Raw genomic sequence first — 16,342 nt, 5'->3', positions numbered from 1 at the left:
TCACGATTACTGCCGGGCTCCTGAGATCATTGTTGCTGACACACGGAGAACCGGAATCTGTGTGTGTAAACACACAGATCCCGGTTCTCTGAGGGCAGAAGAGACAGATCATTTGTATGAACAGCGATCTGTCATCTCCCCTACACAGTCCCCTCCCCCCTTCAGTTAGAACACACACTAGGGAACACAGTTAACTCCTTGATTGCCCCCTAGTGTTAACCCCTTCCCTGCCAGTGACATTTACACAGTAATCAGTGCATTTTTATAGCACTGATCGCTGTATAAATGACAATGGTACCAAAAATGTGTCAAAATTGTCCAATGTGTCCCCCATAATGTCACAGTCCCGATAAAAATCACAGATCACCGCCATTACTAGTAAAATAATAATAATTATTATTATTATTAAATAGTATTAGAACGAACGACCCGAAAAACTGAAAAAAACAAAACAAAAAACAAATGAAATTAATACGAACAAATTTTTCGGTAGTGCACATGTCATGTCTACTTGCAGAACAGCGAAAAGAGTAAAGGGAAAATAGCCTGAAAAAATAAAACGAATGCAGACACCACATCTAACGATTGGAAATCTGCATGTATTACATTTTTTTTCTTGGGTTTAGATACAAACACGCACAATGTTTTTCATTATTAGTTCAACCAATTTTATCAGCAGTCATACCAACCAAACAGCCAACCTATGAAATGGATTAGGATAAGAATCCCATTATGTACTTAGATCAATATATAGGACTGACCAATGAAAACATTTTGTGGGGCTGGCTTTATCCATTGTTACCACGTCAGCCACTTACCATGTCCCCCAGACGATTCATGGCCAGGTTATAGGTGTGTAGGCCTTGCAGAAATTCTTCATTATGGGCAGCAATGAATTTATAGTTCTTCTCCCAAATCAGACGTCTCATTACCTCCTCCAGCTGGAAGATAAAAAAAAAAAGCAAGAGTGAGGATAGAATGAAAAACACACTGGGACTTCTACAAAAGTTCTACAAAGATCTCCAAACTGTGGCCCCTTGCTTGCCTTTATCCATCACTTAGGACACTTTTCCTCTCACTGATACAAGACAATGTTCTGCTACTGACAACAATGAGATACTATTCTTCCCACTGATACCAAATATGGAGCACTATTCCTCCCACTGATACCAATGATGGGGCACCATTCCTCCTACTGATACCAATGATGGGGCACTATTCCTCCCACTGATACCAATGATGGGGCACTATTCCTCCCACTGATACCAATGATGGGACACTATTCCTCCCACAGATACCAATGATGGGGCACTATTCTTCCCACTGATACCAATGATGGAGCACTATCCCACCCACTGATACCAATGATGGGGCACCATTGCTCCCACTGATACCAAATATGGAGCACTATTCCTCCCACTGATACCAGTGATGGGGCACTATTCTTCCCACTGATACCAATGATGGAGCACTATCCCACCCACTGATACCAATGATGGGGCACTATTCCTCCCACTGATACCAAATATGGAGCACTATTCCTCCCACTGATACCAATGATGGGGCATTATCCCTCGTTTTGATACCAATGATAGGGCACTATTCCTCCCATTGATACCAATGATGGGGCACTATTCCTCCCACTGATACCAATGATGGGGCACTATTCTTCCCACTGATACCAGTGATGGAGCACTATCCCACCCACTGATACCAATGATGGTGCACTATTCCTCCCACGAATACCAATGATGGAACACTATTCCTCCCACGAATACCAATGATGGAACACTATTCCTCCCACTGACACGAATGATGGGGGGACTTTTTCTCCCACTGACACCAATGGCGGGGTACTATTTCTCCCTTTACCAAAGATGCATGCTCCCAATGGCCGCAGTCTGGTCCCCCTAAATTGGCCCTTTGTTTAGAATGTTTGGAGACCCCTGATCTAAGAGTTAAAGGGGACAATTAAAAAATCAGCAAACACATTAAGAGCCCTTTCACACAGAGCCACCTAGGGCATCAGCGGTAAAACGACGCCCATAAAGGGGGCGACACCCTGAAAGGGGGTTAAATCCACCCACAAAACGCAGCCGGAGCGGTGTTTTGCCGGCGCTATTGCAGCGCTGCCCCATTGGTTTCAATGGGGAGCAGTGGTGGAGGAGCGGTGAGTTCAAGAAGCTGCTGGCAGGACTTTTCTGATGCCCTGCCAGCGCACCGCTTCAGTGTTAAAGCCCAAGTGCATGGAGCAGCGGTTTTAGGGCATTTTGCAGACGCTATTTTTAACGCTATAGTGCCTGCAAAATGCCCTCAGTGTGAAAGGGGTCTTAAGGACAAGGATGGAATATTTTTGTTGAATCCAGTGAGAAGGAACCAATATCTTATCATTGAATTGACACCCAGAAAAATCTGAACTAGTCTTACATACAATCACTTGTCGAATCTTTCAACATAAAATCAAAACATTGACATGGTACTCGAAGAAAAAAAGTTGTTTAAAATTAGTCGAGTCCATGAAGGCACCATGGAATGGTCAGACGAGCATTTTTTTATACATTCTCATCCGTACATTAGAACAAAATTCTACAGGCGAACGGCCAGCTTGACACTTACCTCATGCTCAAACACCATCCAGCTCAGTATCTCCTTCTCTATGGTCAATGGCCTCCATGCATGGCTTCATTTTCTCTTGTTAAGCCCGTAGGCTAAATGAGAGAAAATCACTCAAATCTCTCATCAATGCTAACAGGATGGATTTAGGAATCTCCACTGCTGACCATGGGACTGTGACAGCTGCACTGACATGACACCTTTTTAAACATCATCCCCCTGGTTTGGATTGCATTTTTCCAGGTTTGCTCTGGGTCCTACTGATATCTAGTTTATTTTATAGCCCTGATGAAGGGGGGATGCTGAGCCCCCAAAACTCATAAAAAACTTGACAGAGGATATAACTTTCCCAATTCTATCCATAGCTAAACTTTAAGAAGGAAATATCATGACACTGAAATATGGTTAAATCCCAGAAAGACCAAGTGCATGTAACACTTTGTCCAGTGCTTATTCATGGCCCCATTGCTGAGCTAGCATGGAACATCTGCCACAGTTAGTAAATGTTTTTCAGCAGTTGACTGATCCTATAGCCCATCAGCAACTAGGACACTGCACAGCCCATTATACAGAGGGAGGGGATGGTGGCTACAGTACTGTAGCTGCCTCATAGAAATGCCCATAAATTGGGCTTCAGCCTGGGGTGGAGCTACAGCACAGCACAGATGGAAGTAAAATTTTAATTTTAATGCAGAAGGCCACAGATTGGAACTTGAACCATGCATTTGGTCTATTGAGGGATTTATCTAGGATTCTTCAAATGTGATTATACTACTTCTTCTTTACACTGCCTTAACATTCACTTCATGTTTAGCTCCTAGGGCCTGTGATGTCTAGTTATACTTGCTATACCATGTTCTTACCGGGTCTTGCCCACAGTGGAAGATTGACAGGTGGCCACCATACAAGATATCAAAACAAATTCAGCCAACCCTACCAAATCTCAAATCTGGGCAATAAACATGAAAGATTTATATTGGCTACACTCTGTCTTAGCTCAATCAATTGAATCTTCTTCCCAAGAACAGAGTTTCCAGTAAATAAATGGTTACCTGTCCATTATATTGTTTTTGGTACGTCCTCTTCCACTGTTCCCACTCATAGTCCAAAGTGTCATCCCAGAATTGACCAGCTTTCAACAGAGGAAAAGCAAGAAGCAGGAGGTAGAGTATCATTGTGCTGCAGAAAGACAATTGTTTATTACATCAGTAGAATGAAGAGAACCAGTCTTGTTTGTAGACATAGTGAAAGCCCCAATTTTGTACAATAAAGCAATATACTCCCAGCTCTTACTACCTATTGTCCTAGGCTGCTAGGAGGCAGGCAGCTCCTACTGCATAGCATACTTAATTTTAGGTCATCTCATGCTGTCTAGAGCATTTGTTTGCTAGGACTGATTTGGCCCCCACTGCCTAGCGCCCTTAGTTGCTAGGATTCGGTTGGCTCCTGCTGCCTAGCGTCCTTGGTTGCTAGGACATATTTGGCTATTGTTGCCTAGTGCCCTTGGTTGCTAGGACATATTTTGCTCCTGTTGCCTAGTGTCCTTGGTTGCTAGCACTCAAACGGCTCCTACTGCCCAGCATCCTCGGTTGCTAGCATTCAATCAACTTCTACTGCCTAGTGTCCTTGGTTGCTAGCACTCAAATGGCTCCTACTGCCCAGCATCCTTGGTTGCTAACATTCAATCAACTTCTACTGCCTAGTGTTCTTGGTTGCTAGGACTCATTCAGGAGGCCATTCAGGACTGTGGTGTAAACATCAATAGTGTGTAATCTGCAGCTGCGTATATCTCGCAGTCATTTCTCCTCTAAGTGCCCAAAGGGTGTCCCAAGTCTTTCAGAGTCCTAGCAATGCCAAACTATCCTATCATTTGAGAGAGCTGAACCCCCGCAGGAAAAATATTATCTACACCCCTGGATACACAGCTGCAATAATCTGTGTCTTTTATATCAGACTGGAGTTCAGCTTTAAATCGTAAAATTCACCTGTTGGTTTACATGGCTACATAGTTCGATTGGAAATAATCCATCTAATTCAACCAAAACCTAGTTCGTCTTTAAAGGTTATTATGCAGATGGTTCAAGAGAGGCAATTTTCTCAATGACCCCCTCCCGATTCTTTCTAGAAGTACTACAGAGGAATAATTCCTATCGCAGGGTCCTGTTTTTACCCAACCCTGGACATTCCTTTTTGCACTGCCATTCTCTCCCCCCCCCCCCCTTCTGTTCCCATGTCCTTCCCGACTAGTGAACATTTCCTTCCCTTTGGGTTCCTTGACAGTTTGTTTCAGAGTTTTGAGGACTATCTGGTCGTTGTTGCTTTAGGAACTTATTGCATGCACTGGTACTTCATTGTATGCTTACATGGCCATGGAACAGAACTTGGCCTATTTATATCTTGAAATGCATATATACCTTCCAGTGCTTTTTATTCATTTTCACCTGAAAAACTTTGAACGAAAAGACAATGTTCCTCTCACAGCATTTTCACTGGAAGGAAGAGTTAGGTCTCTTTTGAATAACTTCACCATAACCCACTGGCACTGCTCTACGAACCCTTCTCTACAGAGTTCTGTCAAATTAATAAAACAGTTGTCTGTAAATTAAATATAAGGCCTTATATTTGACCACATCTGTACTACAAGACCCTGGTTTGATGGGCACAGAGGCGGCATTTGACAGGCACAGAGGCTGCATTTGAGGCTACAAGTGGCTGTATATGATGGGCGCAAGTGGCTGCATTTCATGGGCGCAAGTGGCTGTATATGATAGGCGCAAGCGGCTGCATTTGATGGGCACAAGTGGCTGTATATGATAGGCGCAAGCGGCTGCATTTGATGGGCACAATTGGCTGCATTTGATGGGGCACAAGTGGCTGCATTTGACGGGGACATTGACTGCATTTGATGGGCACAGTGGCGGTATTTGATGGGCACAATGGCAGCATTTGACGGGCACAGTAGCAGTATTTGATGGGCACAGCGGCGGCATTTGATGGGGCACAAGTGGCTGCATTTGATGGAACACAAGTGGCTGCATTTGACGGGAACAGTGGCTGTTTTTGATGGGGTACAGTGGCTGTTTTTGATGGGGCACAGTGGCTGTTTTTGATGGGGCACAGTGGCTGCTTTTGATGGGCACAGTGGCTGCATATGATGGGCAAAGTGGCTGCATATGATGGGCACATTAGCTGCAATTGATGGCACAGTGGCTGCATCTGATGTTTTTTTTTCCGTGTTTTTCTGAATTTTTTAGCTTGTTTGCAGCCCCCCAAAAATTCTGAGCACCAGCCGCCACTGCAGGTGGATGAACAATGTGGTAAGAGGAGTCAGCACAAGAAAAAAAGCCAGTCAGTAGTTAAATTGGCAGAGGTGCCCAAAGTGTTTTTTCAAAGGATAGTAAAACATCCAATTACTTAATTTCGCCAAATAAAACAAATTTTGTGTTAAAGCGTTAAAGCCATGAAACGCTTTTTATTCAATGATATATGACTGGAAGTTTACTGTAACAGAGGATTTGAGCCTATCATTAAAACAAATGCATTGGGCGACTCTGCCAATCGAACTACCGGTGGGCTGACTCCATGTATGATGAATGGCACTGCATTGCACTGCACATAAATCAAGTGCATTGCTGTGCATTGTGGTATTGTGTGTTATTATGTACAATGACACAAAAGTGACTAGGCCCTTACTAATTATTTCCATGAAAGTGGATGTGGTATTAAGCCTGCTCGTGACCAGCTCATAACCTATGTAGCTCTTGCTAGGAAATGAGTAGGTTTGGTTATTCGATAAATATTTCTAGCACATATGGGACGGTTTTCACTAGAGGTGAACTAAGAATACAGCTGACATCTGTGCATTTTGTGTGAATGAGGAAGTTACAAGGAACAGATGGTTTAACTTATAAAAAAATGACTGACGATTGACGCCTACACCCAAAAACACCAAAAAACAGTCACAGCCATCCAATGGAGGAAGAATAAACAAAGGCTGATGCATGCTAAAAAAATTTTTTATGTCTGCTTTATTAGTGCTTTATGTGACAAAATAATAAAAGTGGTGCTTGGCAATGCATTAATTTATCATATGGTGGTGGCGGATCCCCAGGTTCAAGCATGCTTACTCTGGTACTCGCCAAAATGAATCTTCCACTGGGGTCATCCTACATTTTCTCCTTTCCTTCCATCCTTGCTGCACCCCACTGGCCAACCATACACATCCTCCTCTCTACGTGCTGCAGTGCTCACCATCGATGTCCACCTCTCCTCACTACAGTATTAACACCACTCTGATAATGGCATATATTTTCAAACATTTTTTAAATTGGAACATTGGCAGTGGCACAAGGCCTTCATTATTTTGGCACAAGTGATCAGACATTTATAGACGCTGCATAACACTTTAAGGGTTCTTTCAAACTCATGGTAACGGCAATTTTACATTGTGGGACCGCGCCACGACTGTGAGACAAGTGTTTGGCTCACAGTTGCATTGTGGCCCCCGTTGATCTCAATGGTCGAGTTTAACATGCGATAACGTCATTACACCAGCCAATCATGATAGCCAAAGACTGGCACCCAGAAGAAGCTGGCGAGAAGATGCTGGTAAGGATCTCATGGGTGTCGGACTGTCAGAACTATGGTAAGTATTTTCGGCCTATGGTTCCACTTTGATTGTGTAGCACTCTCTAGTGTGCAACTAGTGTTAGTGCGGGCAGATTTAAGTTTTGACTCATGGTAAGTTTGTGAGTCAGGGTTAATGCAGGTAAGGCTGGATGGCTCCACAGAGGCAGGTCTCTGGTACCTCCCCCTGGATATAGAAGTTTGGAGAAGCTTCTAGAAGTTAGGAGGCCAGGAGGGACTGATCTGCATACTTGAGTGAGCTTGACTAATCCCCAGGCAGTATGCTCTGGCAAGGTGGCTAGGTAAGCCCTTAAATATGAGGGAGCGATGCCAGCATGGGAGTCAGGTGGAAAATACTTGAGTGAGCTTGACCAATTCCCAGGCAGAGTACTCTGGCCAGGTGACTAGGTCAGCCTTTAAATATGAGGGAGCGATGCCAGCAAGGTGGAAAATGGAGTGTGGTAGAGGGAACCCTGGGTCTGAGTGGGGGGACTCTGCCTCCAGCTTGGGAAGTTCCTATCAGCATCTCAGTTTGGTTTAAGAGGGAATCTTGCCTCGTGAGTACATCAGCACACCCAGGGATTCACAAGGGGAGAGACTGCCACAAGTGGTAAGCTTTCAGGAGGACAGAGCTGTGCTTAACCCTTCCTATCCCTTGCCCTGGGAGATCTCCGGAGCAGCCAGGTGGGCAAGTAGCCAGGAGGTCTGGTAGTTGTTGCAGGCAATAGAGCTGGTAGCAGTTCTATCATACTGTGCTATAATCTAAAGAGGGCTAAGAGCTCCTAGTTCTCAAGAGACTTTTGCTGTTTTGATCATTAAGGACCGATGGTGTCCAGAAAGGAGAACAGTCCAGGATTTTGTACATAAGAAGGAAGTTGTCCTCATCTGTTGTTTCAGCCAAGCTGGCAATCCCAAAACCCCTTTACCCCATCCAAGTTATTATCCCTAATAAAACAACAAAACCAAGTTCCGAGACTGTTTTCTTGTGTGTGGAAGAAAGTGGAAAATGCTTGTTGCTTGGCTGTGCAGGAATAGGGGAGCCAGCTACCAGAAACCCTGCGGGGGTAGTGCTACACTTGATTTGGCATGACTGACAGAATGCCACATAGAACTTGTCTTTTAATATTGTTCATTTGGCACCTGGAAAATGTGCTGATATTTACATCAAAAAATACATTTACAAGTATTTTCCTTTATAGATTCCCCCGAATGACCCCAGTACAGAGAAATTGGGTTAGGAAACATTGGGTTTCCTTAGTGTAACTGAGGGTCCCGGTTGGGTGTATTTTTTAGTTTTAGGGTTTTTCAGGCTGCTCTCTGGCGCAGGGTCCACTATAGGGCTCTTGAAATACAGTATCAAATATGTAGAAATAAAAAAGGGCACAGTGCGGCTTTTCCAATAAATAGACATATCACTGTGGAGTCCAAAGAGCAACCTCTTCAGAATGAGTTCCAGAAGTTCCACCAGGGACCCTCCCCATAGAAAGCCAATTGCAAAACCAACGTCTTGGCTTTGTTAAAATTATACAAATTATGGAATTTTCGAGTTCCCACAAGGAAGAAAAAAACTTTTATTGGGTATTTTTTTTTAGTTCTGTATTTTTAACAGAAAGTAAGAAAATATTTTTCCAAAGTGAGGGGAAATCCACTCTTTCACAACTGTCACCAGATCAGGTGGAATGTTGCATACCTCCCAATTGTTCCTCATTTGGTGGGACAGTAATTCCCTTGGGACAAAGTTTCTCCTTTTTCCTTAGTTGTTCCTCATTTTTGGCCTGATGTATAGGCCTCTATTTAAATTGCACTTTAAAAGTAAGTAAATAAACCTTTCACCTTGCCTAGACCGCACCCGTTATTTGGTGCAGTGCGCAATGCTTCATTTAAATCCCCTCAGCTAGGACTTCTGGGAAGGAAGGTCGAGGGGTGGTGGTGAGCATACCTCCCAACTTTTTGAAATCGGAACGGGGGACATCTATTAGCAAAAGTATGTAGGCATAGGACACACCCCCGCCACACCCCTAAAAGGAGAATTATAGCAAAAAAAAGGTTAGTTAACCACTTGCCGACCAGCGCACGACGATGTACGTCGACAGAATGGCACGGGCAGGCAAATGGGCATACATGTACGTCCCTTTAAATTTGCCGCCCTGCCATCGGGAGCGCGCCACCGGCGGCGCGCTCCCACGCTTGTTGGGACCTCCGTGAGTCCGGTCGCGGGACCCGCGGACTTGATCGCCGCAGGCATCCCCGCGATCGTCTCACGGAGCGGCCGAATGAAGAAATGCTGTTGTAAACAACATTTCTCCATTCTGCCTAGCAACTAGTGACGCTGATCTCTGCTCCATGTGATTGGAGCAGAGATCAGTGTTCACTAAATGAAAGCCCAACCCCCCTACAGTTAGTAACACACCCCTAGGAACACTTAACCCCTACACTGCCACCCACTGGTTAACCCCTTCACTGCCAGTGTCATTTACACAGGAATCACTGCATTTATATAGCAGTGATTATTGTATAAATGACAATGGTCCCAAAAATGTGTCAAAAATGTCCGATGGGTCCCCCACAATGTCGCAGTCACAATAAAAATCGCTGATCGCCGCCATTACTAGTAGAAAAAAAAATTATAAAAAATTATTAATAAAAATGCTATAAAACTATCCCTATTTTGTAAACGCTATAACTTTTGCGCAAACCAATCAATAATCGCTTATTGCGATTTTTTTTTACCAAAAATATGTAGAAGAATACGTATCGGCCTAAACTGAGGGAAAAAAATGTTTTTTTATATATTTTTGGGGGATATTTATTATAACAAAATGTAAAAAATAATGTGTTTTTTTCAAAATTGTCGCTCTATTTTTGTTTATAGCGCAAAAAATAAAAACCGCAGGGGTGATCAAATACCACCAAAAGAAAGCTCTATTTGTGGGAAAAAAAGGACGTCAATTTTGTTTGGGAGCCACGTCGCACGACCGCGCAATTGTCAGTTAAAGCGACGCAGTGCCGAATCGCAAAAAGTGGTCTGGTCTTTGACCAGCAAATTGGTCCGGTCTGAAAGTGGTTAAACTCACAAGTGCATTTTTAACCACTAATATTCCTTTATACTGGCTTTTTAAATTTACAAAGGCAGCAATTTAGAACGTGGATGAAAGGTTTAGCACTGGGAAACACTTTTTGAAAGATAAGTATCGCATTTGATATAAAACGATATAAATCAAAATGAGGGGCAAATCAGGAGAAAAGAGGGACAGAGGGGCTTTGTTCCAAATCAATCAGGGACAGTGCCTTAAAATCAGGGACAGTTGGGAGCCCTGATTTCACCCAACCTGTAAATAATAGTATTTTAATATAAACAGCCGGAATAAAGAAAAAGTACTGACATTTGTTTAACCAATCATTTTTTTGCATATTAATTCTTCATAGTCCATGTCATTGGGAATGTGGTAGGGTGTGTTCATTCTTCTTGCTACATTGTTTCCTTTTCAATCTCAGAAAGTTGGGAGTTATGAGATTACCCCACTATTCCTTTTTCTGGTGACATTTTTGATTTCCCTTCTTTTTCTCTCCCAATAAAAGTCACCTTGAGAAATCGGGCCATTGGGGACATAGACTGCAATAAAAACCTAACATACATCACTCAAAGTAAACACCTAATATCATGCTGAGCCCTAACTCACACATCCTAAATCAGCCATGGTGCAGAAAGTATACTGCAGGATCCCACATGTTCCAATATGTGGGGGGGGGGTCTCAGCCTGTTCGACTCAATGATGGCTGAACCTTATGCAGATGTGTTTTGAAGGGATAGGTGGTTTGTTGTCCTAGAGCAGGGGTCTCAAATTGGTGGCCCCCCAGCTGTTGCAGAACTACAAGTCCCATGAGGCATTGCAAGGCTGACAGTTACAAGCATGACTCCCAGAGGCTGAGGCATGACGGGACTTGTAGTTTCGCAACAGCTGGAGGGCCATCAGTTTGAGACCCCTGTCCTAGAGGCTGCTCACCAACAACTGTGGGGTCTTGCTGGACTCCCAGAGGGATCAGTTGACGTTTTGAAAGGATGGAACACACCAGCTTGTACAGACTTTTAAAATATTCTTATTTTGGAAGAGCCAAGGTGTTTCAGGGGCTCAGCACTCCCCCTACATCAGGGCCTTTCTAATCCAAGTACCTTCATCGTCCTGCTTTTAGCCCTGCCCTGGTGAAGGGGGAGTACTGTACAAGTTGTTCAACATGTTAGCTTTAATCCAGCAAAAAACTTGGCCTAAGTCCCTGCCCAGGGACCCCACTAACTCTCATGCATTTCACCTTTTAAGGCTTAGTCGTAGCCTATGACTAAACCATGAGTGGTGAAATGTGTTGGAGTGGAAGGTCTCTGGGCGGGAACTAAGGCCAAGGTCTTTCTTTGCTGGAATAAAGCTTTGAGGTTGGATACGTCTTGTTTTGTTTTGTCTTTTCTTTGGAGTGGATTTGGAGCACGGGCAGCCAACACCCAAGTTCTGGGAGACAGCAGGAGATTTGGAAAGTATTTGCCTATGTCACCTGTAGGCACACTTATGCCGCGTACACACGATCGCACATTCCGACAACAAAATCCATGGGATTTTTTCCGACGGATGTTGGCTCAAACACGGTCACACAATGTTGTCAGAAATTGTGAACGTCAAGAACGCGGTGAAGAACAACACGTACGAGAAAATTGAAGTCCAATAGCCAGTGCGGCTCTTCTGCTTGATTCCGAGCATGCGTGGAACTTTGTGCATCGGAATTGTGTACACACGATCGGAATTTCCGACAGTGGATTTTGTTGTCGGAAAATTTGAGATCCAGATCTCAAATTTTGTGTGTTGGAAATTCCAATGGAAAATGTCCGATGGAGCCCACACAATTTCCGACAACAAGCTCCCATCGAACATTTTCCATCGGAAAATCCGACCGTGTGTACGGGGCATTACTGTTCTGGGTAGGAGGTGGGAGTGTGGCATATTAACCATGACAGCCATCTGCAATGACACACAACCCGAACCCACCTCTCCATGCCCCAACTGCTTATTAGGGTCAAACAGGAGTACAGGGCTACAAGGCAACTCAGTATGGGGAAGAGCAAAAGGCATGTTGATTCTAAAGCAGCTTATAGGCCTAACAAAGTTTTGGTTATCAAAATAATTATTTTGAATAAATGGAAAGTCCCAGTCTTGATAAGCCTGCTGGTTCTAAACCGGATTATAGGCCTAACAAGATGTTAGCTATCCAGGTAATAATTCTGAATAAATGGAAAGTCCCAGTCCTATTATGGGAAAAGTCACGTTAAAGCGGAGGTCCACTCACCGCTGCAAAAATTAAAAACCAGCAGCTACACATACTGCAGCTGCCGGCTTTTAATAATCGGACACTTACCTGTCCTGGAGTCCAGCGATGTCGGCACCGCAGCTGATGTTTCCAACAGTTGTCAGGTAAATGTCGCCTCCATTGCGAATAAGGGAACCCAGCAGTGTAGCCTTTTGGCTTCACGCTGGGAACCCTACTGTGCATGCATGAGACTCTGCTCCTCTCACCTACTGGCCAGGCGACAGGGGGAGGAGGAGGGAGGAGGAGGGAAAGGCTGTCTCTAGTGCGAGGCTGTCTCCTCTCCCCCCCGAAAGGTGCCAAATGTGGCACCGGAGGGGGAGAGGAGTACAATGAGAGGAAGTTCCACTTTTGGGTGGAACCCCGCTTTAATATGAGTTGCCTAAATGCCAATAAACGTGTTCAAATGCATGTGATCACTTTGAGTACTAAGTGTTCTTTACAAGTAGATATCCCTCTTTCTTTGTATTTACATCCAGTGCAGCTTTAATTAAATGGCTGTGCCCATCCTAGGTGCAGGATATGTTTATATATATATATATATATATATATATATATATATATATATATAGTATCTCACAAAAGTGAGTACACCCCTCACATTTTTGTAAATATTTTATTCTATCTTTTCATGTGACAACACTGAAGAAATGACACTTTGCTACAATGTAAAGTAGTGAGTGTACAGCTTGTATAAGGCCCCTTTTACACGGACGGATAGAATGGCGCTTTTAGCTGCGGATTTTCTAGTTTTCTACCGCAGCTAAAAGCACACAATGCTTTCCTATGGCCCCATTCACACACAGCGTTTAGCTGCGATTTCGTTACATGCGGTTCGGTGCGAATAGCAAAAAATAGAATTGAATGCGTCCAGGTGCGATATAGCGCAGCTATATGCACATAACCGCAGGTAATCGCAGTCTTTTGTGTCAGCTGCGGATAGCAGCGTGAGAAGGGATACAAGGGACCGAAAAAAAAAAGAAAAAAAAAAGGGTTGCTATGGGAACGACTATATTAGATAACTGCAGCTAAACGCAACTGCACAGAAACGCACAGAAACGCACAGAAACGCAGGTGATTGCACTGTACAAATGCAGCCGATCGCTCTGCCTGGAGTCTTGAATTTCACAGAAAAAAAATAAACATGCTAAACTGCGGCAGAACAGCCGTCTGTGTGAAAGGGGCCTTACAGTGTACATTTGCAGTTTCCTCAAAATAACTTAACACACAGCCATTAATGTCTAAACCACTGACAACAAAAGTGAGTACACCTCTAAGTATCCAAATTGGGGGCCCAAAGAGACAATATTTTGTGTGGCCACCATTATTTTCCAGCACTGCCTTCACCCTCTTGGGCATGGAGGTCACCAGAGGTTCACAGGTTGCCACTGGAGTCCTCTTCCACTCCTCCATGACGACATCACAAAGCTGGAGACCTTGCGCTCCTCCACTTTTTGTTTGAGGATGCCCCACAGATGCTCAATAGGGTTTAGGTCTGGAGACATGCTTGGCCAGCCCATCACCTTTACCCTCAGCTTCATTAGCAAGGCAGGGGTCGTCTTGCAGGTGTGTTTGGGGTCGTTATCATGTTGGAATACTGCCTTGTGGTCTAGTCTCTGAAGGGAGGGGATCATGCTCTGCTTCAGTATGTCACAGTACATGTTGGCATTCATGGTACCCTCAATGAACTGTAGTTCCCCAGTGCTGGCAGCACTCATGCAGCCCCAGACCATGACACTCCCACCACCATGCTTGACTGTAGGCAAGACACACTTGTCTTTGTACTCCTTACTTGGTTGCCACCACACACGCTTGACACCATCTGAACCAAATAAGTTTATCTTGGTCTCATCAGACCACAGGACATGGTTCCAGTAATCCATGTCCTTAGTCTGCTTGTCTTCAGCAAACTGTCTGCAGGCTTTCTTGTGCATCATCTTTAGAAGAGGCTTCCTTCTGGGACGACATCCATTCAGACCAATTTGATGCAGTGTGTAGTGTATGGTCTGAGCACTGACAGGCTGACCACCCCCACCCCTTCAACCTCTGCAGCAATGCTGGCAGCACTCATGCGTTTATTTTTCCCAAAGACAACCATGACGGGGCCTGTTCTGAGTAGAACCAGTCCTGTTAAACCGCCATATGGTCTTGGCCACTGTGCTGCAGCTCAGTTTCAGGATCTTGGCAATCTTCTTATAGCCTAGGCCATCTTTATGTAGAGCAACAATTATTTTTTTCAGATCCTCAGAGTTATTTGCCATGAGGTGCCATGTTGAAATTCCAGTGACCAGTATGAGAGAGTGAGAGCGATAACACCAAATTTAACACACCTGCTCCCCATTCACACCTGAGACCTTGTAACACTAACGAGTCACATGACACCTGGAAGGGAAAATGACTAATTGGGTCCAGTTTGGGCATTTTCACTTAGAGGTGTACTCACTTTTGTTGCCAGCGGTTTAGACATTAATGGCTGTGTGTTGAGTTATTTTGAGGGGACAGTAAATGTACACTGTTATACAAGCTGTACACTCACTACATTGTAGCAAAGTGTCATTTCTTCAGTGTTGTCACATGAAAAGATAGAATGAAATATTTACAAATATGTGAGGGGTGTACTCACTTTTGTGAGATACTGTAAGTGTTTTGAAGTGTTTTAATAAAGCTGTCACATCTAGATTTTACACTATCTATGTGGAGCATGTTTGCTCTTTTTTATACTTCCCTCTATGGTGTCTCATATCAGGAGGAGAGATGGAGATATAAGCACTGCCTGACTTCTCTCATGAAAGTCACATAGCCTCTGGTAAGCCTCAGAGTGTTATTTGGTGGAGGAGTGGAGGACATATTGGTGATATGCCCGGTGAGATCACGCTGCACTGTTTTTCACGGAAATTTGTGATTGCTAGTTCCTTGTGGAGTATTTGTCTTGTTTGTCACTGTATTTTTGTTATCAACAGTTGGGTAATAAATGTGTAGCAAGGTCCCGGGCCGCCAGAGGCCTAATGGTGACCTCCAGAGTTAGGGACAGCGGACATCCTTCCATGTAGAGTGGGTTACAAGGCATGGTGGGTGTAATGCAAGGTAGATTGATGGGCGCCAGACACTTCTTGAATGCAAAGAGATTTATTGTCTCTTGAACAGAACTGTTGGAGAGAGGGCTAGGTGCAATGTTAATTGGCAGACTCCGAGACTTCTATAGGCAGACAGCCATGCAGGAAAAGGCATCCAGCCAGACACCACATTTGCATGAGTAGGACCGCTGTAGGACCGCTGTCACCTATTGTAACAGTTTCTAACAATAAACTCCTTCACTTCGTCTACAATCTCCTATTGTAGAACTTCACTCAACTGAGCTCCCAGTCTTTGACTAGACTAATGCCGTGTACATACGATCGGAATCCTCGTCGGAAAAAGATCTGATGGTTTTCCAGACGGAATTCGGCTCAAGCTGTCTTGCCTACACACGATCACACCAAATTCCGATCGTTTAGAACGCGGTGACGTTGAACACATACTAGAAAAAGGAAGTTCAATAGCCAGTAGCCATTAGCTTCTGTCTCGTAGTTGAATCTGAGCATGCGTGATTTTTGGCGTGTCGGAATTGCATACACACGATCGGAATTTCTGATAGAAAGTTTTTCCGTCTGGGAAAATTGAGAACATGCTATCAATTTTTGGCTGGCGGAAATACGGACAGCTAAATTCCGATGGAGAACACACACGGTCGCATTTTCCGATGAAAAGCTCTCATCGG

At 44.2% G+C, this 16,342-nt stretch overlaps 1 protein-coding gene across 2 annotated transcripts in view; it reads right to left on the bottom strand.

Annotated features, from left to right (window-relative positions):
- LOC143942831 (cathepsin K-like) overlaps window positions 1-16,342 on the bottom strand; it is a 77,237-nt gene that overhangs the window by 44,159 nt on the left and 16,736 nt on the right. For both annotated transcript variants that reach the window (XM_077464231.1, XM_077464232.1), the window contains exons 2-3: window positions 3,666-3,792; window positions 819-941 (exon numbers count right to left, since the gene is read on the bottom strand). In XM_077464231.1, coding sequence (XP_077320357.1) covers window positions 819-941; window positions 3,666-3,792 — 250 coding nt within the window. The remainder of the gene's footprint in view (window positions 1-818; window positions 942-3,665; window positions 3,793-16,342) is intronic.

This window comes from Lithobates pipiens, unplaced genomic scaffold (assembly GCF_037356315.1).
Source record: "Lithobates pipiens isolate NorthernLeopardFrog02 unplaced genomic scaffold, aLitPip1_a1.2 Scaffold_30, whole genome shotgun sequence".
Lineage (NCBI taxonomy): Eukaryota > Metazoa > Chordata > Amphibia > Anura > Ranidae > Lithobates > Lithobates pipiens.
This window is presented reverse-complemented; position numbering and strand designations above follow the sequence as displayed.